Source organism: Phodopus roborovskii, unplaced genomic scaffold, assembly GCF_943737965.1.
Source record: "Phodopus roborovskii unplaced genomic scaffold, PHOROB, whole genome shotgun sequence".
NCBI lineage: Eukaryota > Metazoa > Chordata > Mammalia > Rodentia > Cricetidae > Phodopus > Phodopus roborovskii.
Window position 1 is genome coordinate 47,506,678 of NW_026126433.1, and position 24,141 is coordinate 47,530,818.

Here is a 24,141-nt window from a genome sequence, read left to right on the forward strand (position 1 = left end):
CTGTGGATCAGAGTATAAAAGTCTCAGCTACTGTTCCAGCACCACACTGGCCTGCTCCTCACCATAATGATCATGGACTAACCCTCTGAAACTGTTAGCAAGCCCCTAATTAAATGCTTTTTAAAAAATAAGTCTTGCCTTGGTCATGGTGTCTCTTCACAGTAAAGAACAGTGACTAGGTCTGTAATGTTCTGGGGAACACAGTGTTGGAACAACTCAGTGAATACAGATTTTCCAACCATGTATCCTTCTCATTAGTGAAGCAAAGTTTGCAGTCTTGATTAAGTTTCATACAATTTCTGAAAATGGTTCCATGTCTCCAAATAAAGGACAATGGCCTGTACCTGCTTGGTTGCTGGTTGATGTGAGATTGTTTTCATAAATGTGGCAAAAGATACGTGTGAGAAGTGCCAGTTGTAGAAAGCACTTGGTAGTTTATAATCCTGTTTCTCTACTTGGCTTTTGTGACAGCTGCCTAAGTAAACTATGCCTTTTAGTTTTTAAGAGGAATTGAGGAAGAATAGGCAGGTAATGACAGGTGTCTTTTTTCCACAGGGAGTTTCTGAGAAATAGACCTTCTGAAAACTTGGTAAGAAAAGCATACTATTTGTCAATGTGATGAATGAACACAACCACTAAAGCATTTTTCTTTTTCTAGAAAATAAGGTATGATGTGGGAAAATATGGTTGCCCCCGGAGACTTGAATTCAACGAGCCGTTTCACCCAATAATAGAGCTGTAAGTTCATACTCACTTAGGAGATTAATATGTGTTCTGGAGAGATGGCTCAGTTGTTAAGAGTACATTCTGCTGTAACAGAGGATCTGAGTTCAGTTCCTAGCATCCACACACTGTCTCACAACCACCTGTAATTCTAGGTCCAGGGGATCTGATACCCTGTTCTGGCCTCTACAGACTTAGAGGATGACTTGGTTGAGAAGGGCTTGGCTTCTCTCGGGTGGAGAGGGGCAGCAATGGTGACCTGGTACCTTACTTGAGATTTCCTGCTGGGGTCCAGAAGCTTCTGTTAGCATGCTTTGCTGCTCTTCTTCCTTTCCCACCCAGTGTACTTCTAAGGTTCTACCCTACCTACATCATGCCCTCTCCCACCTACATCATGAAGCTACACTCCCTCATCAAAATCCTCTGTACATGGTCCTAATTCTCTCTAGCATTCACCGTCTAGTCTTCCTGGGTACCAAGGCTCTCCTTTCCCTATTGAGACCTACTTTTGTGTTTGTTTCCTTTTTTTTTTTTTTTTTTTTTTTTTTTTTTTTTTTGATGCTTATTTTTCCAGGAGTAAAAAAAAAAAAAAAAAAATAGACAACAAGCATTAAAAAGTGTATGTTCTCTCCCAATAAGGTATTCTTTTTAATTCAGATCATCATCATGTAATGCCCACTTTCCACCAACTACCATGCCAAATGCTACCCAAGTACTGTGCCATGCACTAGGAATCCAAGGTCAAGGGCAGGAGGATCTCTACCCTCAATGATGGACTAAATAGATACAAAAGCTGATATACCAAGTTGAGTTATAGACTGGGATGAAAGGGGCAGTAGGTATTAGAACTCAAAAGGAAATACTCTGCTCCCTATGAGGAGTAATAGGTTTGGGGAATTATTCTGAAATCCTGTACTGGATCCTTAAAGGATAATGTATACTTACCTGAACCCAAAGGGAAGGTGGAGAGGAGAGGGTATCAGTGAATTCTACTGGGTATCAATGAATTCTACTGGGTAAGCCTTTGAGGAGGACAAAGTATAAACCTACAAGTGAAAGCATCAGCAGAAGGGCCAGGGAAGCTGTCCTGCAGGGTCCAGACCATGCAAAGCTTTCATTCCCTTCTTCCAGAACAGTCGTGTGAGTTAAGTGTTTGCTTTAGCTGGGTCTCTCTGAATTCTAGGGAAAGAAGTCTAAGTAGGGAGACCTGTTGATAAAATTTTATTTAGGAAGTAGGGAATGATTGAAAAGGTGTCATGGACTAAGAAGTTCATTGATGATACAAATTATAGATTATATAGGTATGATTATAACCAGAACATGTTGATGATTGATATGTGAGTGGTAAGGGAAAGGAAGTCAATGAATGAGTCAAAGGTGCTGTCAATCAAATGTTGACAACACATCTACCCACCTTTAAGCATCTATACCATTTTCACTCTTAGTCACCCTGTGTCTTAGTTAGGATTTCTAATGTTGTGATGAAACATCATGACCAAAAGCAAATTGCGGAAGAAAAGATTTATTTCTGCATACAGTTTGTAGTTCATCATCCAAAGAAGTGAGAGCACAAACTCAAGCAGGGCAGGAGCCTGGAGCAGGAGCTGATGCAGAGGCCATAGAAGGTGCTGCTTACTGCCTTGTTCCTTGTGACTTGCTCAGCCTGCTTTCTTATAGCAACCCAGGACCACCAGCCCAGGGGTGGCACTGCCCATAGTGAGTGAGGTCATCCTGCATCAATCATCAATCAAGAAAATGTACCATAGGCTTGCCCACAGACCAATATGCTTGCTGTATTCCCTGACCAGCCTCACTCCTCCCAAATGAACCTGGTCTGTGTCAATTTAACATAAAAACTAGCCAGCACAGACTAGGTGAACTATCTAAAGCCTGTCTCTCAACTTAAGAAACAGTATGACAGCCCTTCACTACTTAAGAACATTGTTCCTGAATGTTCCTCTCTATCTTCCAGATCGTCTCTCCTCTCTCTTTTAGTATCCTCTGAGGAACAGAGCACATCCAATGAATAAATATTAAAGGGGGTTTTACTAGACTGACTTACAAGATAAGGCCTGGGTAATCCAACAATGGCTGTCTTCACCCAGAGAACTCAGAAGCCACACAGTCCAGGAGACTTTGGTCCACACTGCAAGGCTGAAGAAGCTGAGTTCTTTTCTTTTTTCTTTTTCTTTCTTTCTTCTTCTCCTTCTCCTTCTCCTCCTTCTCCTCCTTCTTCTTCTGTTCTGTCTGCATTTATGCCTGCATGCCAGAAGAGGGCACCAAATGGTTGCAAACCACCATGTGGTTTCTGGGAATTGAACTCAGGACCCCTGGAAGAGCAGCCAGTGCTCTTAACCTTTGAGCAATCTCTCCAGCTCTAAGCTGTGTCCTGACTTCAGTAAAGAAAGACTTACTGGTAAAGCAAACAGGGTCAGTGAACACAACACCAAGACACAAGGGCAATGAAGTGAAAGGTGAAGGATTTCTCCTTGAACCTCCTCACATCTGGTCAGCTGCTGGAAGATACTGCCCACCTTCAGGGTGGTAACCAAGAAAATCCTTCACAGGCATGCTTGGAGATTAACCTAAACTAAAGTAATCCCTCACAAGTGTGCCCAGAGGCTTGCCTCACAGATGATTCTAGATCCTGGCAAGGTGACAACCAATATTAACCATCACACCATCTCTCCTAGTTCATCCTGCAAAGGTACACTCACTGAACAAAGGAGCAACAAACAGGACCTGCTTGACTGAACTGTAGCTACTGTGTACATGATCACCCTCTTCTCTTGTTCTCTCCCAATGCCCCTCTGTCCATCCTTTATGCTCCCCTAAACACAGATAATAAAAGACCTAGTAAATAGGATGGATCATCCCCAAGTTTAGAATATGAAGACCAGTAATGAGGACTCTTCAATTCCTGAAGTCGAATTTTCATAGAAAAATTACCAACTGTTGGGAATTTAGCTGCTAATTAGTGACATTCCCTGAATTCTCATATTTAATTAGAATTCTATTCCATGCTAGTGAAAATTTATTAAAATAAGCAAGCTCATGTAAGCAAGTCTTTTTGTCACATAGTCACAATGAAGCAAAACTCCTAAACGATGGTTCATGCAATGCATGCTTGTTACACAGGATGGCACTGTGGCTCTTTGCTTTAGCTGTCCTGGCACCACGGGGATCTTTTTGTCCTTGAGCCAAATACAACTTTGCACCTAATTCTGAAAACAAAACAAAAAACTTAACATTTTTGTGGGGGAGGTGCTGTCAGGTGTCAGAATCAGATTTCTCCTTCCACTTAGTGGTTCCAGGGATCAAACTCAAGTCATCAGGCTCTGTGGAAAGTGCCTTTGCCTGATCAGCCATTTCATCTCATCAGCGCCTAATTCTTAGGAAATCAAGAATTGTGCAGCCTACATGGGTATAATCAAACTCCTGCTTCCACAAAAACTGCTAGCTTTTGAGCTTGGCTCCTCCTGAGTGTCCTTGGATTCTTCTGTGGCAAGGGGCCAGAGTACTCAAGTGAGGTTTTCATTTTTCTGTGGTTTTCCTAGCTCAGACACCAAGCAGCTGTTCCCTGTTTGGGAACTAAGCTTCCAAGCTCTTTATGGTTTCTCGAAACTAGTAAACACAGAAACAAAAATGGCGCTTCCCAAGTACTGCTTTTTAACAAACTCTGCCTGCCTGCTCTGCACTTTGTGAGAATCAGACAATAACAAATTAGGTTAGCCAATGTCGGGTAGCAGAAAACCTCAACCAACCTGAAACCCAGGTTCAACAGCTTTGAAGTGAAACAGAGATCTGGACAGAGAACAAAGAGACACTCTCAAGGACCTAATGTGGTTTTCTTTCTTTCTTCCTTTTTTCTTTTTCATTTTTTTGTAAATCAACACAGCTGATAAGTGATAAATTGTATTTTAAAAGCAAGAACTGGACATTAAAGTCTGAGTAATTTCCACCCAATGAATATATGGGGACAATCTCATTCAGAAACATGAGCAATAAGGGAAAAGTTTCTACACCCTGATAAGCCTCTCCACCTATGCAGCAATCCAAACCAGACCAAATCAAACCAAATTAGAAAAAGCCCATGTTTAATGGATACAATGTTCCCAGGGGACAAAACAAAAAACAAACAAAAAACAGACACTTCTGTTTTCTGGGAGGCTGTTTAAATGTTCTGTGGGAGTGGTCTTGAGCATCTCTTGGGGAGGGTCATCATTTGGCAGCTTTCTGATATGCAGCAGGATTTGGAGGGAGATGGGGGAGGGGTGTTTGGGTGGAACTTCCACCATAACATTCCAGACTCTTTGGGTATATGGATGCCAGGGGCTGGGGTGAAGTTTCCACCATAACAATAAGGAGTATGGAAAGTTGACACGAGTCTGCATTCGCATTCCCGGCAGTTGGGAAGTAGAGACAGGGGGCTCAGGAGTTCAAGGCCATCCTCAGCTACATAATGGGTCTGAGGTCAGTCAGACTGAACTATGAGACTCTGTCTCAAAAAAAAGAAAGATAGCTGTATGTTGATGGTACATGCCTTTAATCCCAGCACTCGGGAGGCAGAGGCTGGTGGATCTCTGTGAGTCTAAGGTCAGCCTGGTCTACAGATCAAATTCCAAGACAGGCTCCAAAACAATACAGAGAAACCCTGTCTTGAAAAAGAAAGGAAGGAAGGAAGGAAGAAAGATAGGGAGAGAGGGAGAGAGGGAGAGAGGGAGGGAGAAAGGGAGGGAGAGTGGGGAGAAGGAAGAGGGAGAGGGCAGCAATATTTGGTGGAGAAGGAACCATTTGCATGGTCCTTACTCTACAATGCAAAGGTGTAACTTTATTGATGACAACTTTATCTTTGCTCTTGAGTATTTTTTAATGATAGAGAAAAAAATCTTCATATAAAATACCAGATCTTTTAAACTCCATGGGTCTAAGGGAACCACACTCAGCTTTTGTGGGGGTGGTGAAAGACCCCCAAGAGACCCCAAGAGTTTGGAGCCTGTCAGGGGGAAGGCCCTTGCCCCCAAGAGACGAGACCAGACCACTAGATGCAAGTGCAAGAGGTTATTTATTGTTTACACAGGTACCTGTGGACACTTCAGTCTTTCGGGGGACTGAGCGTGCCGAGGTTAAAACTCAGGCAGTTTATATAGGGTTGGGGTGGCAAGAAGCAGGCTTACAGAAGCAGAAGCATGGTTACAGGGATTTCATTGTTTCATCTAAATGTAGCAGTTGTAGTTAACCAAGGACAGTTGGTTATTTGGGTTGGGCACAAAGAATACAAAGAATTCAGTTATGACTCTCTCAGCTTCCCAGATACCATCCTGCTGACCTTGCTTTGGTCCAAGCTGCAGACCACAGATATCTGGTTGGTGTTGGATGAGAGCAGCACCTGGTTCCCTCCTGTACTTTTCTCATAACTTGACCTTGGCAAATTAGCAAGAGCAATTTAAACAGGCAATAAGCATAGTGGGGGTCTTTCAGTGGTATGTCCTATCCTAGTATCACAAGGGAGTAACCCATCCATGTATAAGTGTGACAGTGCCATGCAGATGATGGTCACCCTCCTCATCTCTTCTGGCTGCTGACCCTTCAAGATTCAGCCCACATTCCAGCTGGCCCCTCCTGGGAAGTTGGCAGCAGGAACTCTATGGTTTCACTCTCCAAGAGATCCTGCTCTTGTCCTTCCTCCCATCTCATTCTTCTGTCTTTCTTCATGTTACCAGGACCCCATCTATCCCCATCTTATCAATATATGGCAATGAAGAAAAGTTATGGTCCCAATTTTTCTTCTTCTTTACTGTTAGGTTTTTATTTTGAGTGACATCTGCTGTCTGGGGCTGAACATGGTAGTGCACACCTGTAATCTTAGCACTTGAAAGTTCAAGGCTAGCCTTGGCTACACAGTGAACTCGAAGGTTCAAGATGAGTGTGGGCTACATGAGATCCTGTCTCAAAATGAAGCTCTTTTATTTCACTCATTTGGGGAAAACAACACAGCCATTAGATAGAACTATATCACAGATAAATACTTGTAAGAGATGATGAGTTCCAGTAATTTGCCCAAGATCACAAAGCTAATAAGTGATAAAGACAAGATTTGACCACTGTGAATGGCATATGCGTGTGATCCCAGCACTCAAAATAGAGATAGAGGACCAGGAATTCAAGGTCGTTCTTCACTGCACAGTAAGCTTGAGGCCTGCCTGGGCTATATGAGACCCTATCTCAAAAAACAAACAAACATAAAGGATTTAAAACTAAAGCCATCTGACTCGAAAGCTGCAGGACTTCTATTTGACAATAACCTGTTATTTTTGTGTGTGTTGTTTCAGATTCGATGAAAATGGCTTTGTTAAATTAGTTGAAGCAAATTTTATCGTGTGGGAAATCCATGGCAGGGATGACTATACCTTTAATTATACTATGAAGCAGGTATGATGTCTTTGAATTTAAACAGAACTTAGCATGCAATTAAACATATTCTTTTGATTTTCAATTTATATGTAAATTATTTAAGGGAAGTGAAACCAAGACAAAATAAGTAAAAGAGAACATCAACTCTATATTAAAGCCAATGACTACTGAGATTCATCTCTGAAAAAAAGAGTTGTCCTATAAAACAGCCAGAGGAAAGGTCAAAAAATTAAAATAATATAACAGCAGGATGATGCAATTACATATGAGTACTTTCTTTTCTGTCCAAACTGTGTTTCACGTTTAATTATTTGGCTTTAAGACATTGGTCCTAAATCAAATGGATGCTCTTAGCATCTTTCTCCATGCTTTTGCATCATTTGACACTACTGACCTCAGCTTCAGTGTCTCAGCCCTCTCCTCATGCCCTTCTATCCTCCAAAACCAGCTGACTTCAGCCTCCTGGATGATCCCCCTATTCTGCCTTTTGCAATCACTTTTCCCATGCCCTGTGGGCTTCTTTGTCTTGGAGGCTTCCCATGGATATAGAGTCTTCTACAAGTTGACAGCATTGATTTCCTAAGATTCCCTTAAGATCTCAGGCTCAAAGAAAACCAGAGTGACTCCTTTCTATGTGACATTATTTTTCTCATTAGAGATTAATTATCTGAGATATACCACCCACCTAGATGGCAACTAGGAAAACTGAATTACACTGGACCACTGTGAGAACTCAGTCTTTCAATTATATAACCAAGTAAATCCATTCTGCCACACATTCCCCTGGGCTTGTTCAGCATCCAATATGGAAGACCTTGTTCTTCTACTTCTCCCCCATTGATGCATCACTAAACTACACGTGTGCTTGTACATTTATATGAGGGTACACATGAGTACATGTGTGTGGAAGCCAGAGTACAACTCTTTCATCCATTGCATAGAAGCATTACTGAGGGGAAAAAATGTAAACAAAGACTACACTTCCCAGACCCATTTGTGTGGACCCATTGAAAGACCCCCAAGAGACCACAGATATCTGGTTGGTGTTGGATGAGAGCAGCACCTTGTTCCCTCCTGTACTTTTTTCATAACTTGACCTTGGCAAATTAGCAAGACCCATTCAAACAGGCAATAAACATAGTGGGGGTCTTTCACCATGACTGGTTCTCATGACTGCAGTGTGAACAGAAAGTCTATCTATCACCCTCCCATGGACCTCCATAATTCCTGTCACATTAGCACATTAGCAGCAGCTGTGAATGGACTAGACAAGAACTGAAAGAAATACTCCAAAGGAGGAACTTCAAGGAGCCACCATGTAAATGTCTGGCCTCCTAATTCATGCTTCAAGGAGACCATTCACAAGAAATGTGTAACCAGGGAGAACTGAGTTAGGTTTTATATAATCCAGAAGGAAACTTTTGATGGGGTGTGATGGGACACACCTGCAATCCCAACACTTGGGAGATGGAGAAAGGAAGACCAATTCAAAGTCATGTGTAGCTATTTATCAAGTTATAGGCTAGCCGGGGATATTTCTGTCTCAAACAAACAAGTCATTTTGTTTCAGTGGTAGAGTTCTAGGTTAGATTCTTAACATCACAAGGTAGGTGTGGTGGTGCACACCTTTAATCACAGCACTCAGGGAGGCAGAGGAAGGTGGATCTCTGAGTTCAAGGCCAGCCTGGTCTACAGAGCTAGTTCCAGGACAGCCAGGGTTACACAGAGAAACCTTGTCTCAGAAAAAAAAAAAAAAAAATGAACCAAACAAACATACAAAAAAGATTACTAACATCACAATATCACAACACAAATAATCAGACTTGGCCCACATCCACACATGTGAACAATACAGAGACCTTGGATATCACAGCTTCTATTAGACTTGGATGTAATTCAGACATCTCAGCTCACCCACAGTGCTGCAGCCCTCTCGTCAATCCTGCTCCTCCTTGACTTGCTTGTCCTCACATAGCTGAGACACTTATCGTGTTGAACCCTTTGCTTCTCCCTCTTTATCATTACCAGTTTTCTTCCCTTCTTTGCCTGTCCAGCATAAACTCCATAGTTTATTCTGTCACTGACTCTCTTCCCCGGTGTAATTCTTGTATGCGATCATGGCAACTGTAACGATCATCTTTCTTTTGCCCTGCCCATGCCTGTATCTGTGCTGCTGGCCACACAAACAGAGGACATATATGACAATACCTGAAACTAGGATAGCTAGATCATTCGACTAAAAGAGATTTCAGTACAATAACTTACAACAAATAGTGCTGGGTAAACTGATACACACACACACACACACACACAGTGTTGGGGTTAGAGATGGCTCAGTGGTTTAGAGTGCTGGCTGCTCTCAAAGAGGAGTCCAGATCCCAACTCTTATGGCTGCTGTGGGCATTGCATATACATGGTGCACAGACATACATTCAAGCGACACTAATACGCATTAAAAAAAATAAAATAAAATGGGGCTCTCAACATCATGTTCAGACAGTAATTCAAAGTGGATCTATGATCTAAATTTAAGACCCCAAACTCTAAATTCTTAAAAGAAAATGAAAGACAAAATCATCCCTACATTGGTTTGGGCAATGATTTATTGACTATGATATCAAGTCACAGATGAAAGAAAGCGAGGAAAAGAAAAGAAGAGGGGGAGGGAGAGGAAAAGAGAAAAGAGGGAAAGAGAGAAAAGGAAAGAAAAGAAATGGGAGAGGGAGAGAGAAGAAGGGAGGAAAAAAGAGAGAAGGGGAAGAGAAGGGATGACAAAGTAGATGTCATGAAAATCTAAAAACTGTGTGCATCAAAAGACACAAGAGTAGAAAGACAACTCATGTAACGGAACTAAGTATATGCAGATCATACATTTGATAGGAAAATATCTAGAATGTACAGAAAACTCCCATAATTTAACAACAAAACACCCCAATCAAAGGGGGGCAAAGGACTTGAATAAATATTTCTCCAATAAAAATGTACAAATGTCTAGTTGACATGTGAAAACATTCAGGAAACCTATAAAATCTACAGCGAGATATTATTTCACATACACTAGCATGGCAAGAATAAAAACAAATAATAAGTATTAGTGAAGGAGGAGAAATGAGGACATAGTCGTTGTTGTTGGGGTGTAAAGGGCACCTCCATGCTGGAAAGCATAAAGCAGCAAATGAGAAATTCAAGGCACAATTGCCAGTTCTCATCGCCCATACCTGTATGCTCAAAGGAGTGGAAAGAATGTTCTCTAGGATGTATTTGTACACCCGTGTTCACAATAGCCAAAGCTGTAGGGAAAGGAAGAGAGAGGAATCTTGTGTAAAAGCCATCAAATGGTGAAGGGATAAGACTCTAATGTGTGGGAATGCACTGTCTGCACTGAGGAAACTCAGAAGAACTGTAAGGAATGATGCCTAGAAAAGCCAAGACAGTGATTACTTGGAGGAATGGGGACACTGCGGAGACTTTCAGAGAAGCTAAGAAGCTTGTAGGGTTCCAGGAAACATTCCAGGTTGTCTTTTAAAACCAGGAGTAGAAGGGTTGTTGTTGTTGTGTGTGTTTGTTTTGGTATCTAGGTTTTGTTTTGTTGTTTTTCAGGTTAAAGGGGGTTTAAAATAAAAGGAAGAGATTTGTGCTATAGAAAATAGTCTGATAATTCTTCATAAAATTCTACCAAATTCTCATATGCTCTAACAATTCTAGTTTCACAAGAAGGCTCAAGGGGTACAGAAGCTTTCCATCAAGCCTAACAACCTGAATCCAGTCCCCCAAGACCCATGCAGTGGAAGGAAGGAACCTCCAAGTTGTTTGACCTCTAGCATCCACATCCACTCTACAGTATGAGCTTTCTCTCTCTCTCTCCTCTCTCTCTCTCTCTCTCTCTCTCTTTCTCATACACACACATACACACACACACACAATTTTTAAAAAAGAATTAAAAGCAAAGACTCAGATATGTATATACCAATGCTCTGTGAGCACTCTGCATGATAAAAAAAATTATGAAATAAAAACCATCAACAGAGGAACTAATGGGATTGTGGCCTAGCTGTAAAAAGGAAGGAAATTAGGAAGTGCTCACATGATATATGTCATACCATGAATGGGCCATGAGGACACTGTGCTAAATGAAACAAAGTTGTAGGCAAATGCCTACATTAGTTAAAAAAAAAAAAAATCTCAGCAGAAAGTAGAATTTGGTTGCCATGATGCCATGAGCTACAGGGAGAAAGAAGTGAGGATTTGTTCAACTCATTGCTGGCAGTAGGTGTAGCTACACACTGTGAATAGACCTGATGCCACTGAATTGAACTTTTTCAGTGCTTAAAACTGCATTGTATTTAAGTAGTGAAAAAACTGTACTTTACTTTGAAAGTTTTTAAAGAGACAACTTTTTCAGTGGTATCAAGATACATTAGATGCTCCAAATACACTAGCATTATGAAGCCTTCTCCATGATCACATGCTGCCATCTTTCGGCAGAGTGGCTGTATAAATGAAGCACAGACGTTGAAGGCCATGATGGAAGAAAACCAAGGCCTCCCACTGGATGATGTCTGGGGACCTCAGGTAAGAAAAGCACAAAGGTTGCTCCTACCACAGGGCATCACAGTATGTTAACTCAACCCTGCAACCAGAGACCATTTCTTTCTGGAACATACAATGAGTCAGACAGCCTCTAATTCTCAGAGCTGCACTGACTGTGGATGAGTGGCATGTGCATCTGAGAAGCTGTAGTTGGGACATTTTCATTGGGACCATCAGCTCCCCAATAATGAATGACATCATTAATTATGAAAGCTTAGGCAATAGCTCAGGTTTGCTTCTAACTAGCACTTATAACTTAAATTTACCCATTCCTGTTAATGTACTTTCTGCCTCATGGCTTTATTACCTCATCTCTGTAGTGCCCATCCTGCTCACTCTGCATCTCCTCGAATCTCTCGCATGCCTAAATTCCTCCTCCTACTCCTTCTGTCTCTGTCAGGAAGCCCTGCCTATACCTCCTGCTTAGCTATTGGTCATTTAGCTTTTTATTAAACCAATCACAGTGACACATCTTCACACAGTGCAAAGAAATATTCCACAACAAGAAGTAGCTCTAGGCACTGTAAGTTCTCAGAGAAAAATAATCTGAAAGACTCACAAGCAAAACTAACATTTTCGTAGGTTCTTCAAGTCAATGTTGAATAGATAGGGACAGCATAGGCCCTGCAGGGCTGGCTACTTTTCTGTGATATTGAATGGGGTCTGAATCTCTGAACATGACTGAGAATCCTGGACAAAGAAGCCCTTGGTTACAAAGGGAGTGAATTTGTGAGTCTAGGAGAGATTTGTTTTCTCAGACATTAAGTAGCTTGAGCAAGTAATGTTACAAATGAGAAGGAAAGGGGAGAAGATAATTGAATGTGATCCAACAATATGAAAGGAAACATCTAATGTGACACAGAAAGAGGAGCAATCCATGGGTAAGTGTAGTCCCTTGTATTAAGAATGAACAAAGAGGGGGCTGGAGAGATGGCTCAGAGATTAAGAGCACTGGCTGTTCTTCCAGAGGTCCTGAGTTCAATTCCCAGCAACCACATGGTGGCTTACAACCATCTGCAATGATATCTGGTGCCCTCTTCTGGCATGCAGGCAGGAAGAACACTGTATACATAATAATAAATAGCCCTTTAAAAAGGAAGAAAGAGGAAGTAAATTAGAAATAATAAAAATAGTCCTGTGTCTATATATTATAATACACACAATGATGCAGGCAAACAGGTCCTGATGGCCAGGACCCTTTTGTGATGATGAGCAGATACCCAGTTCCCATACATAGTACAAATATCTCATATTCTTTTAATCAAATTCATGGCTCCATGTCTTAAACAACTCAGTAGTCAAGAACTCCCATAGTCCAGAAAAAAACTTTGTATTTCCTTTCTTTCTTTCTTTCTTTCTTTCTTTCTTCCTTTCTTCCTTTTGAAGCAGGGTCTCTCTACAGAGCCCTGGCTATCTGGGAACCCACTATATAGACCAGGCTGACCTCAAACTCAGATACACCTGCCTCTGCCTCTCAAGTGCAAGAATTAAAGTATTTGCCACCATGCTCAGCATATGTTGCATTTTCAATTTAATTTACATAAAAACTATGAACATTTTATTTGTTCTTCACTCATATATACCCTACATACTGTTTTATGATTGTGTCAGGAATGTAGTGACAGAAAGGTAAATAGAGGTGAGAAATGGTAGGAGATGTGGATTTTTACTGTTTCATCGTGATGTATAGTTATACTTCATTTGATTGAATACATATGCTTCATATGAAATTATAGCATAACTCACCTCCAATACTCAGTATATTGATTATAGACTATACCTATGGTAGTTCTAGATTAAAAGACCTCAAAAATGTAGGGGCAATAAAGAAATCAAAAAATAAATACCATCAAATAATCCAGTGCTATTTTGAAACATCTATAGACAAAATTTGGCTGCAATAAACATCCATGATATGGAAATAAGTATATGATCTAGGACAGATGGAAGTGCAAATTTCTAGACCCAAAAAAACTTGCCAGGTGGTACAGTTGTAGGTAACAATCATTCTAAGTGAGTGAAAATCCCATCCATTCCTAGATGAGCCCAGTAGTCTCACTCAAAGATCTATCTTACCCACACAGGGTTAAGACCTACCTTGCACAAGGCTAAGCTGGATCTGCCTTGCTACTATAACTATATCCATAGCAAACATATACCTTTATAGCCTTAACCCCCTTGAAAAATTAACCCTCATCTGTGTCCAATGAGACTCCTGTTCCCACATTCCTACTTGACATCCTGGTCTTTCACCAAACTAAGGATATCTTGGTTTGTGTGAAGCATCCCCTTAGAACTTCCTCCTTGGACCATGGGTGAGGGCTGGTAGGGGATACGCCAGGCATTCTTTAGTACTGCAGTGGTAGAATAGAAAGGGATAGCCATTGCATCTCTTAATGACTTTCCTACTAGATATGAGAATCTGGGCTGGATGGAATGGTCAGTAGGTAGGAGCACTGGCTGCTCTTGCAGAGGACCTGGTTTTGGTTCCCAGAATCCACAAGGCAGCTCACAAGCATCTGTAACTCCAGGTCCTGGGGTTCTGATGTCCTCTTCTAACCTACACAGGTAGTGGTTGTAGGTGGTATACTAACATGCAGGCAAAAATACTCATACACATAAAATTAAAATAAATAAATTTCATATGTAGAAATCGGATTTTGTTAGAGTCAGGAAATAACCTCTTTTTCAGGAATAACCTCTTTTTTATCTTTGCTTCTTGCCCAGAACTATAAGCCTTGTTTTTCTTATGCTATTGGGAAGCCAGGAGATCTAAACCAACCATATGAGATTTTAAACAGGTCTAATAAAAACCATTTACAATGGCCCATGGACCATTCTGGAATGTATGTATTTCGTGTGAAGATCCTGGATCCAAACTTTAGGTGAGAATGAATGTTTCATGACATTTCCCCTTAAAATTAATTATATTTTTCTTTAATTTTATGCCAACCAAACATCTAATTTTTGTTATTCTTATTATTTATGTTTGTTTTTCATTTTGTAGTAATCATAGAAACTACTCTATGAAAGCAGGAGATATTGTGTCAACTGTTAATTGGATCACTTGGTTTGAAATTCCATTCTGGTATTGTGTTCCCTTAACACACATATTGGTTATTTTTCACAATGGCATTCCCAAACACCAGACAAGAAGCACATAAAGGAGAAAGGATGTGTTTTGGCAAAATCTATCCTGGCAATAATGGCATGAGAGTGAGGCGAACAGTCAGCAGTTGCAGTCAGGAAACACAGAGCAATGGGTTTCCGGCTTGGCTCACTTTTCCCATGTACCCCAGCCCATGCAATTGTACCAGCCATGTTTAATGCGGGTCTTCCTCAGTCAGGCATTTCTGGAAGCACCCTCCTAGATATTCCCAGAGGTGTGTTTCCATGGTGATTCTAAATTCAGTCAGGCTGACAATGAAGATTAACCATCACACCCCACCATGTACGAGGCCCTGAGTTCATCATACCACTGTAAGAAAACAGAAGCCCATAAGGCCATGTGCTTAGCCCTGGGAGACAGATGTATACAACACAATGTGGACTGTATCAATTAGTAATGACTGAATGGGAGTCTAGTGATGTGGCACTATCTTTTGAGTTCTATGGGCTTTCCTGCCTAAAGAGAAGAGGTACAGCACTTTGAAATTGTGAAATGTCACAATACATTTCTTCCCTCCCACTCCCTGGCATACAAACACTATTCATTCTTCACAATAATCTGTCTTTTGGTGTGCTAATAAGTTCATTAATGACTGGCAGCACTTAGGTAGTTTTGAATGCTTACTGTTCAATGGAAAGACCAAAGGATAATTAAGAGAATTATGACTCTCAGTCCTACATCCATAAGCCTCCTGTTATTCCCAAGGAGGCTGGGAGCTCCTAAGATCAACAGAGAGGATTTCCTTCAGATGTTCTGAGTGCCCCATATTTCCCTCCCTGCCCACAGGAAAGAAAATGCTTCCTTCCAAGCAAGGGAGCAACCTCAGGGAACCGCTCCAGTTCAAAGGCAGGTTATACAATGCACTGGCAATGGGCAGGCTAAAGGGTGCTGTGGTAGCAGAAGGGGGCTCTTTCCAATGTCAAGAGAAAATATGGACACTTTCCCATGGCTTCCATTATGTGCCTCTTGAGAGGAAACTAGACTTTGTCAGGCACGGCAGTACTAACTAGCCTGGCATCCCAGCTACTCTGCAGGCTGAGTCCACTAGATCCTATTGATCCCAGGAATTCAAGACCAGTCTGGATAAGATTCTCAAAATAACAAATAAATATATAAATTAATAAGGAAATTAGGCTTGGGTCATTATATAGGAACCACCCTGCTACTTAAGAGTAACATAATCTCAAATGAAAAGGAGTATGTGTGAAAATAGCAAGGAGTCCAGAATTTGAGAAATGGTTGGTAAGTGAGCAAATAGAGAAAGTATTGCCTGAATCCTGGAAGGACATGGGAGACCTGTTATGAGATGGAGTGTGTAACACACCCAGTCCATGTTATGGGTGCTGAGTGCTAATATTTAGGCACTCAGTACATGAGACTCTCAGCCATGGAAATGGCCATGTACATTTTTAACATATTTTTATTCACTTTAATTAATTTCATACACCTGCATATGATGGATTTTGATCCATCCATTTGCCCTTCATTCCCCCCTCTGACTCCTTCCAGGTCCAGCATGCCCCCACACATGGGCCATGTGTTTTTCTTTTTTCTTAAATGGTCCACAGGTTGTGGGGCTATCCACTGCACTGTAGTTAACCTATCAGGTGCCATACCAGTAAAGAAAACTGGCTGTCCTTCCCTCAGAAGCCATCAACTGTCAATGGTTCCTTTGACCCCTGCCTCTCTGTATAGTGAAATGTTGATGGGTTTGATTTGCACAGATCTTGTTTTGGCAACCACTGCTGCTCTGAGTTCTTGAGTGCAGCAGTCCTGTTACATCTACAAAATACTGTTTGACTACTGTACTTCCTGTCCATTGACCCCCCCCCTCTTTTCCTCAACAGTCCCTGGGTTTGACAAGAAGGAGTATGCTATAGATATCCTGTTTGTGGATAAGCACCCCACAGACACTTACTTTCTGTACTTTGACCAGTAATAAATTCTTTATTAGCTGCCAACCACTGCACAAAGAAACATCTCTGACTGGGTCTGAGGGCCAAATTTAGCAGATACTATGTCCATTTAGCAAAATAACAATAATAAGTCTATGAGCTTCCCAACCTTGGGTTCTTGGCTAGACTTACAGTACCAGTCAGCATTTCCTCTTGTGGCATAAGCCTGAAACTACAAAGGGACCATTAATGGGGATGGTGGGTTGAACTATCTTAATGAGAGTGGGATAGCAGAACCCAGGTGATATGAATGAAGAAAAGAGAAGGCATTTTAAGTAGAGCAAGGGACAGAAAGATAGGCCTAGAAAGAAGTGGAAAAAGCAACAATACTTGAAAAAGCCATATAGAAACCTACTACTTTATAAGCTTCACACACACACACACACACACACACACACACACACACACAAGTTTAATTGGAATTGCCCTACTCAAGGTATAATGTTCCTCCCAGAAGCCATAGGTTTGTGAATAAAAAGCCCAGTGCTAGGTGTGGAATACTTCTCCTTGAATTGTTGGTCTGGAATATCCTAGAGACCCCAAATGAATATGACCTATTTCCATTGATTTTGTGGCCCATAACTGGATAGTTAGATGCTAAAGCTGAAGACGCCACACCTTGGTGACAGGACACAGAAATCAAATTGGTACTGACCAAGAATCTTCCTCCCTTTGGATGACTCTCATATTAATTGAAGTTGATATACAGGCTGCTTGTGGGAAAGCCTGAGCCAACTGTGAACCCCATGAGATGCAACAACTAGTATGGCAAGATATGTCCATGGGTGGTATAATAGTGGCATGAATGTTACTGCAACTAGCTACATAAAATTTTGATCTTCTATTCTACATGTGCCCCACCCTGGAAAGTGTGAAAATAGAAAGTAGAAAAATAAGCCTAGTGATATAAAAGAGAATGACAGCCAGACTGGCAAACAGAAAGATTGCATCAACCAACCTAGATCTGTGAACCATAGAACCCTCAGAGAAGATGTTGAGGATCTGTATCAGTCCTGACTCCAGATGACAAGGAAAATTAAACACTTCCCTAAGAATTGTAACTACAAGTAAACCCTCATTAGATTTGAGCATATATTTAGGTTAGAGCTAAGTGTTCACCAGAGATAGTACTACAGCTAAAACTTTAATTTGAAACAGTCCAAGTCTGTTTATGCCTCCCACATTCTCAGCGGAAACAAACAAATATCCCCTCTGGAGGAATTCACTTTCAATGTAAACATCCAAGAAATCTAGAAAGAAACATTCTAACAAACCACACAAGAAAAGAAGAAACCACAGACAAAAATAGACAAGGACCAATAGAAACAACTACCTATAAAACCAACCCACAAAGCCTCCCAATACTAGCCCTGTCAGATACAAATATGTATGCTTGTGTCTCAGTCCATGTTCAATTGCTGTGAAGAGACACAATGACCATGGCAACTCTTATAAAGGAAAGCATTTTAATTGGGGCTGGCTTACAGTTTTGAAGGTTTAGTCCATTATCATAATGATGGGATCATGGGAACCAGTTCCCATGTGCTAGAGAAGGAGCTGAGAGTTCTACATCCAGGTCTGCAGGTAGAAGGAGAAAGTAAGCTTTTGGGCCTGGCTTGGGTTTCTAAAAACCTCAAAGCGCATCGGCAGTGACACCTCCTCCAATAAGGCCACACCCCCTAATCCTTTCAAATAATGCCACTCACTCTCTGGTGACCAACTATTCAAATCTATGAGCCTATTCTTATTCAAACCATCACAGTTTGAATGTTATTTTTTTTTTTAAAGAAAAGGTTTTGATGGTTTAATGAAAGAATAAGAAAATATCAGTCTAGTTTTCCACCAATAGATGGATTAAGAAATAAATATGAATATATATGCCATCGTTTTATTCAGTTTTAAAATATCATTTTCAGAAAAAAATGGAGGGAACTAAAGATCTTCATGCTGTGTAAAATAAACTAGACTGAGAAAGACAAATGGTGCATGTTTCCTCTTATAGGTAAAACCTAGATAAAAAAAGACATAAAAGTAGTACTATTTGGGGTGAGGAAGGGTACCAATGGGGAACAGGGAGCAGGACAGAGAGAGCAATGAGGGATCACTATGATGGAAATTCACGGTATTCATGGATGAAAACTGTCATGCTGAAAAGTATGATCTTGTACAATGAATGCAAGATAATTTTATTAATAAAAATAAAAAAATAAAGGACTAAATGAGGCTGAAGAGAAAAAAATGAGTGAACTTAAATAACTAAACAAATATCCATTGCAGTTCATATCATCATTTCCTTGTCTCAAACCTCTCAACTTTGGAAGTTCTCTTATGATAAAATAATTATACTTAAGTAATAGAAGTACACTTACCCTACAAAGTGGAACAGGTCAGTCTTATTGCATCTAGTGCGAGGTCCAAATTCTCAAAAGAATATTTGTTCCTCCTTTAATTTTATCATGATCTTAACTTCATATTCTGTACTATGTACCATCAATTCACCTAATATATGTAATATATTATCAGGAGAAATGGAAAAAAGTGAAAAGTCAAAGTTAGCTCAAATAGAAGTAATATAAAAATAGACAGAGATACTAAAGTTATTGTTTGTTTGAGATAGAGTTTCTCTGTGTACTGATTCCTGGCTATCTTGGATCTTGCTATGTAGAACAGACTGGCCTTGAACTCACAGAGATCTTCCTCTCTGTATCCCCAGTGCTGGGATTAAAGACATGGACCACCACACCTAGCTCCTCATCCTTATGTACTATATGTCTTTAACCAGCACCACATTTTGTATCCTGGCAGAAAATGTTTTTACTTCTTTGGAATCTGAGCTCTTGACATGTCCTACCCACATGTGCCTTCGTTATACATGAAAAACAGTGACTCCCAATTCCAGTGCCCTGATTCTCAAACTCACATACTCTGGCAGTGGGACTAAGAAACTCCTTGTTTTGGCACTGGCTTAGAGTACTACCTCATTGTAAGAACACTGCGGCTTCCTTGGTAACCTTTCATTCTGGCTTTATAGCTCTCATTATCATATAATTTATTATCAAAACCAGAGGCTCAAAAAGTAAATGAAGCTTTATTAGTATTTATATAAAAACAATGGGTGGATGTCAAAAATGTCCTAGGTCACCAGCAATAGAAGATTACCCTATTAATAATACAAAAGATGCCTTAAAAGGATATCCACTACTCTGGGAGACCAATGAGTTCCATGCATATCAGCCCTCTTGCCTTCTATTATTTGGTCAGAAGCAATCTTGTTGGGACATGATAAAAATGCATGGCACTCAGGGGAGCTCTGTCTAGTGCTTCAAGCAGAAGCTACACCAAAAAGGAGGCAAACTGAAGCCCAAGTATGTCACAGCAAGAAAGAATCACTGTCCTCTATGGGATAAAACAGCTACCAGCAGATAGCTGTCCAATGCCTCTAGATTAATGCACCTGTGTGGTGATTCAGACTGCCTGCTGCTGCTGCTGCTGCTGCTGCTGGGAAATTCAATGCTTAGTAGTGTCAGTATCCAGGTCAGCCTAGTAGATAGTGAAGCCACACCAGGCACCACAGCCATGCTATTCATGATCCCACTGAAGAAACACTTGGGTAGCTTGGGAAAGATGCTAACTACAGAGCCATCTCTCCAGCCCTGCAGAGATACATTTTTTTAGTGCTGTCATTAACAATTTCTTCTGGGTCCTGCCTGAAGGTGAATAAGAAACTCATATCTAAGAAATTTACCTCAACAGACCTCTTTAAGCAGTCTTTACATCTTGTCATGCACTGTTGATATTGTCAACTTGACAGGGTCTAGAATCACAGGAGATGAGTCTCTGGATGTGTCTGTGAGGAACATTTCTAGATTAGGTTGTGGTAGGGAAGACCCATCCTAAAAACATGGGTAGCATAATTCTGTGTGCTGGGGTACCCAACCAGATTTTAAAAAGAGAATGTGTGCTAAGCTCTGGCATTCATCACCTTCTGCTTCCTCACAAGGGTGCTGTGTGACAAGTTGTCAGGCCTTCCCCTCCATGGCAGCTCACACCCTGAACTATGTATGAGCCGCAGTAAACCCCTTCTTCTAGGTAACTATCAGGTATTTGATCATAGCAATGAGAAAAGGAAGACAGGTATCTACAATACCACAAACTTAATCTGATAGACACATTTTCTGAACACCTGCCCTGTCACTTTCTGAAAGAGGAATGTTAAAGTGATTAAAAGTAAAAACTTGTCAGCCAGGCCCTTTAATCCCAGCACTCAGGAGGCAGAGGCAGGCGGATCTCTGTGAGTCTGAGGACAGCCTGGTCTACAGAGCTAGTTCCAGGACAGCTGGGGGGCGTGCGGGGAGAGTACAGATTTGTCTATGTCTTTGTATTGTGAAGTTGGGGGGGGTGTTTTTTTTTTTGAGACAAGGCCTCATATGCAATTAAGGTTTGCCTAGAATTTCCAATCTCTTGCCTCAGCCTTCCAAATTATGTGCTTATATACATGTCCTAACATCATATGTCCATCTGTCACTAGTCAGTGACCCCCTTCCAGTGACCCCTTTCTTCCTTTTTTTTTTTTTTTTTGAGACAGGGTTTCTTCTCTGGGTAGTTTTGGCTGTCCTGGAATTCTGTAGACCAACTGGCCTCGAACTCAGAGATCTCTCTACCTCTGCTCCCCCAACCCCAAGTGATGGAATTAAAGGCATGCACCACTACTACCCAACAGTGACACCTTCCAAGTTCTAATCACACAAAGAAAAATTCAGAATTAAACAAATTGCTAATTTGTTCATAAGTGCTCAATAATCCCTATCTTTATAGTATTCTGAGAAGGATATTAAGTGCCTGGGTAAAAAGCCCCAACTTTACACACTGCATACCACCTGGCATGTCGTAAATGCTCATTCAGCACCCATCTTCAGTGAACATAGAGCTCAGTATGCAATGGTTAACTATGTAGTACTTTTGAAGATGCTTATGATTGCTCATTATTATTAATGTCATTATGACCGTTGCCTTGGAAACTACCACCCAAAGTGTGTAATGCTGTGAGGACAGCATGGTTATCTAGCCTAAAGATGCATCAATGGAAAAACCAACACAACTTTTCTGTAAGTGCATCTATCTATCGTGTCTTTGTCAAAAAAAAAAAAGACATATTAATAAAGCTAATATGATCTGACTGTTACCATAGAAATGCAGAGGTTATTTTAAATACATTCAGCTTAACCTTTAATATCACTTTTTCTAATTTGCAGTTTCTGTAACCTAACAGCTATTTTTGCGATTGAGACCTTCGGAGTGATTCCCCGGTAATGAGCAGTACCTGATAATGCTGCAGTTTTTATGTATTTGCTTGTTTTAGCTTTATTCTGTTTCCTGGCTTTACCCAGGCTGGCCTAGAACCCATGAATTTCCCATCTCAGCACAATGCCTAGCAGAGAGAAGTTATGCTGATCAAGGTTCAAGAAACAACCATTTGCTTGGCCCTGGGGGGTGGGGAGGATCACACTAAGATAGCTGCAGGCCCAGAGAAACTGTAAAACTACAACTTAGTGTTCTAGTCAGACATTGAAGCCTCAAATAGAAAACTGAAGAAAGCTGAAGGGCCCCCAGCAGAGAGTAGCTTCCAACACACACACACACACACACACACACACACACACACCTGTGCTCTCACAAATACACTCACATATCTACCCACACACTCACACATATGCTGTCACACACATTCACAAATGCTGCCCAGCCACATAATCAGGCCCTGAGCCAGTAAGGGTAGCAGGCCTTACTCTGTAGCCAGAGGCGAGAGGATCATTTGAGCCCAGGAGTTCCAGGCCGGTCTGGAAGCACACTAAGGTCGGCCCTCCTTGTGTGTCTCCTTCCCTTTGAATTTACTGTCAGTGAGTAGTGTCACCATCCTCATGGTGACTGTCCCCACACTTGGTAGTTCTCTTTATTCCTTCTCATTCCTGAAATGGCACATCTTAACAATTGCTGAGACAAACCCTGTCTAACCTTTAAATATATCTTGGACCTGACCACTTCTCTCCATTTCTTCACCCACATCATCACTTAACACTTAAAACTGTTTCACATGCCCTTTGCTGTTCATTCCTCACATTCGGCCAGGATCATCTTTTACAGTTCACACCCATGGACCCCGCCTCTTGCCTCCTGCCCAAACTCCATACTCTCTACTTACTGTAACCTTTTTCTTATCCGACACTTGCCCACCTATTTTTTTTCCCCCTCAGCAAACCCAGACCTCATTCCTGGTAGACAAAGGGCTCTAGCATTGAACCACACCCCCAACACTTGGTCCCTGTCACTCCTGATTTCTAACCACATTGTCTGACTTTTGAGTGCTAGTCACACAGAACTAGGCTCCACTCCAGAATGTCCTGGAAGGACCTCAAGGTTTCTTCATGTTTCCACGGCATCTTCTCCATGCACATACATCTCTCTTTGCCTAAAACACTGTTTAGCCACAGTCACTTTCTCCACTGCCAGGCATCACTAGCTGACTCCTACCCACACTGGGGTGTCTCCTCTGCACCAGTCCGCAGAGCTCCTTCATGCACCCTTCTCCTGACCATCACACTGTTCTTCCTAATAAACCTCAAACATATAACCACCTTGAGGACTGATGCTAGGTCTTATCACTCTGTTTTGTGTGACCATCAGGGGAGCTAGCCGTTCTAAGACAGCTTGATTGAGTAAATTAACAGGCAGAGTGTGAATAATGGCTTCTGACAGCTTCCTTCTTGTTGTTTTTATTCTAGCCCAAGTTTCTACCTGGTAGCTGCCTTGATTTTCATCTTGATGCTCACATTCATCAGCATTCTAGTTCTGAGCTATTTCTGGTATATGAAGATTTATAGACAGTTTATTTTTGAGCCACTTCACAAGCCTCCTGCAAAACAGAAGAAACATTAGGAAAACTGAGTTAATTCTGGATGGATGGATAGATAGATAGATAGATAGATAGATAGATAGGCAGATGATAGACAGATAATGTACATATATGTAATTATATTAAGAACGTGTGTTTGGCTAAGAAGCATTAAATAAAAACTCATACTATTATTAAATTCAAGATCTGAAAAATGTTCTTAAATTATTCTCCCAAATAACATATATTACTGCATTTGTTATTGATTTTATTCATTTTAAAGATAGCATATACACTGTTACATTGCATTTTAAAAGTAAAAAATAAAAAGCCAGGTGGTAGTGGCAATAGTGCACGTCTTTAATCCCAGCAGAGGGAAGGCAGAGGCAGGTGGATCTCTG

At 41.1% G+C, this 24,141-nt stretch overlaps 1 protein-coding gene across 1 annotated transcript in view; it reads left to right on the forward strand.

Annotated features, from left to right (window-relative positions):
* Positions 1-23,784, forward strand: part of Catspere (catsper channel auxiliary subunit epsilon) — a 92,633-nt gene extending 68,849 nt beyond the window's left edge. The window contains exons 16-22 of the mRNA XM_051185776.1: positions 556-589; positions 659-738; positions 7,056-7,155; positions 11,623-11,709; positions 14,455-14,612; positions 22,104-22,157; positions 23,631-23,784. Of these exons, the coding sequence (XP_051041733.1) occupies positions 556-589; positions 659-738; positions 7,056-7,155; positions 11,623-11,709; positions 14,455-14,612; positions 22,104-22,157; positions 23,631-23,784 (667 nt within the window). The remainder of the gene's footprint in view (positions 1-555; positions 590-658; positions 739-7,055; positions 7,156-11,622; positions 11,710-14,454; positions 14,613-22,103; positions 22,158-23,630) is intronic.
* Positions 23,785-24,141: the final 357 nt, after the last annotated feature.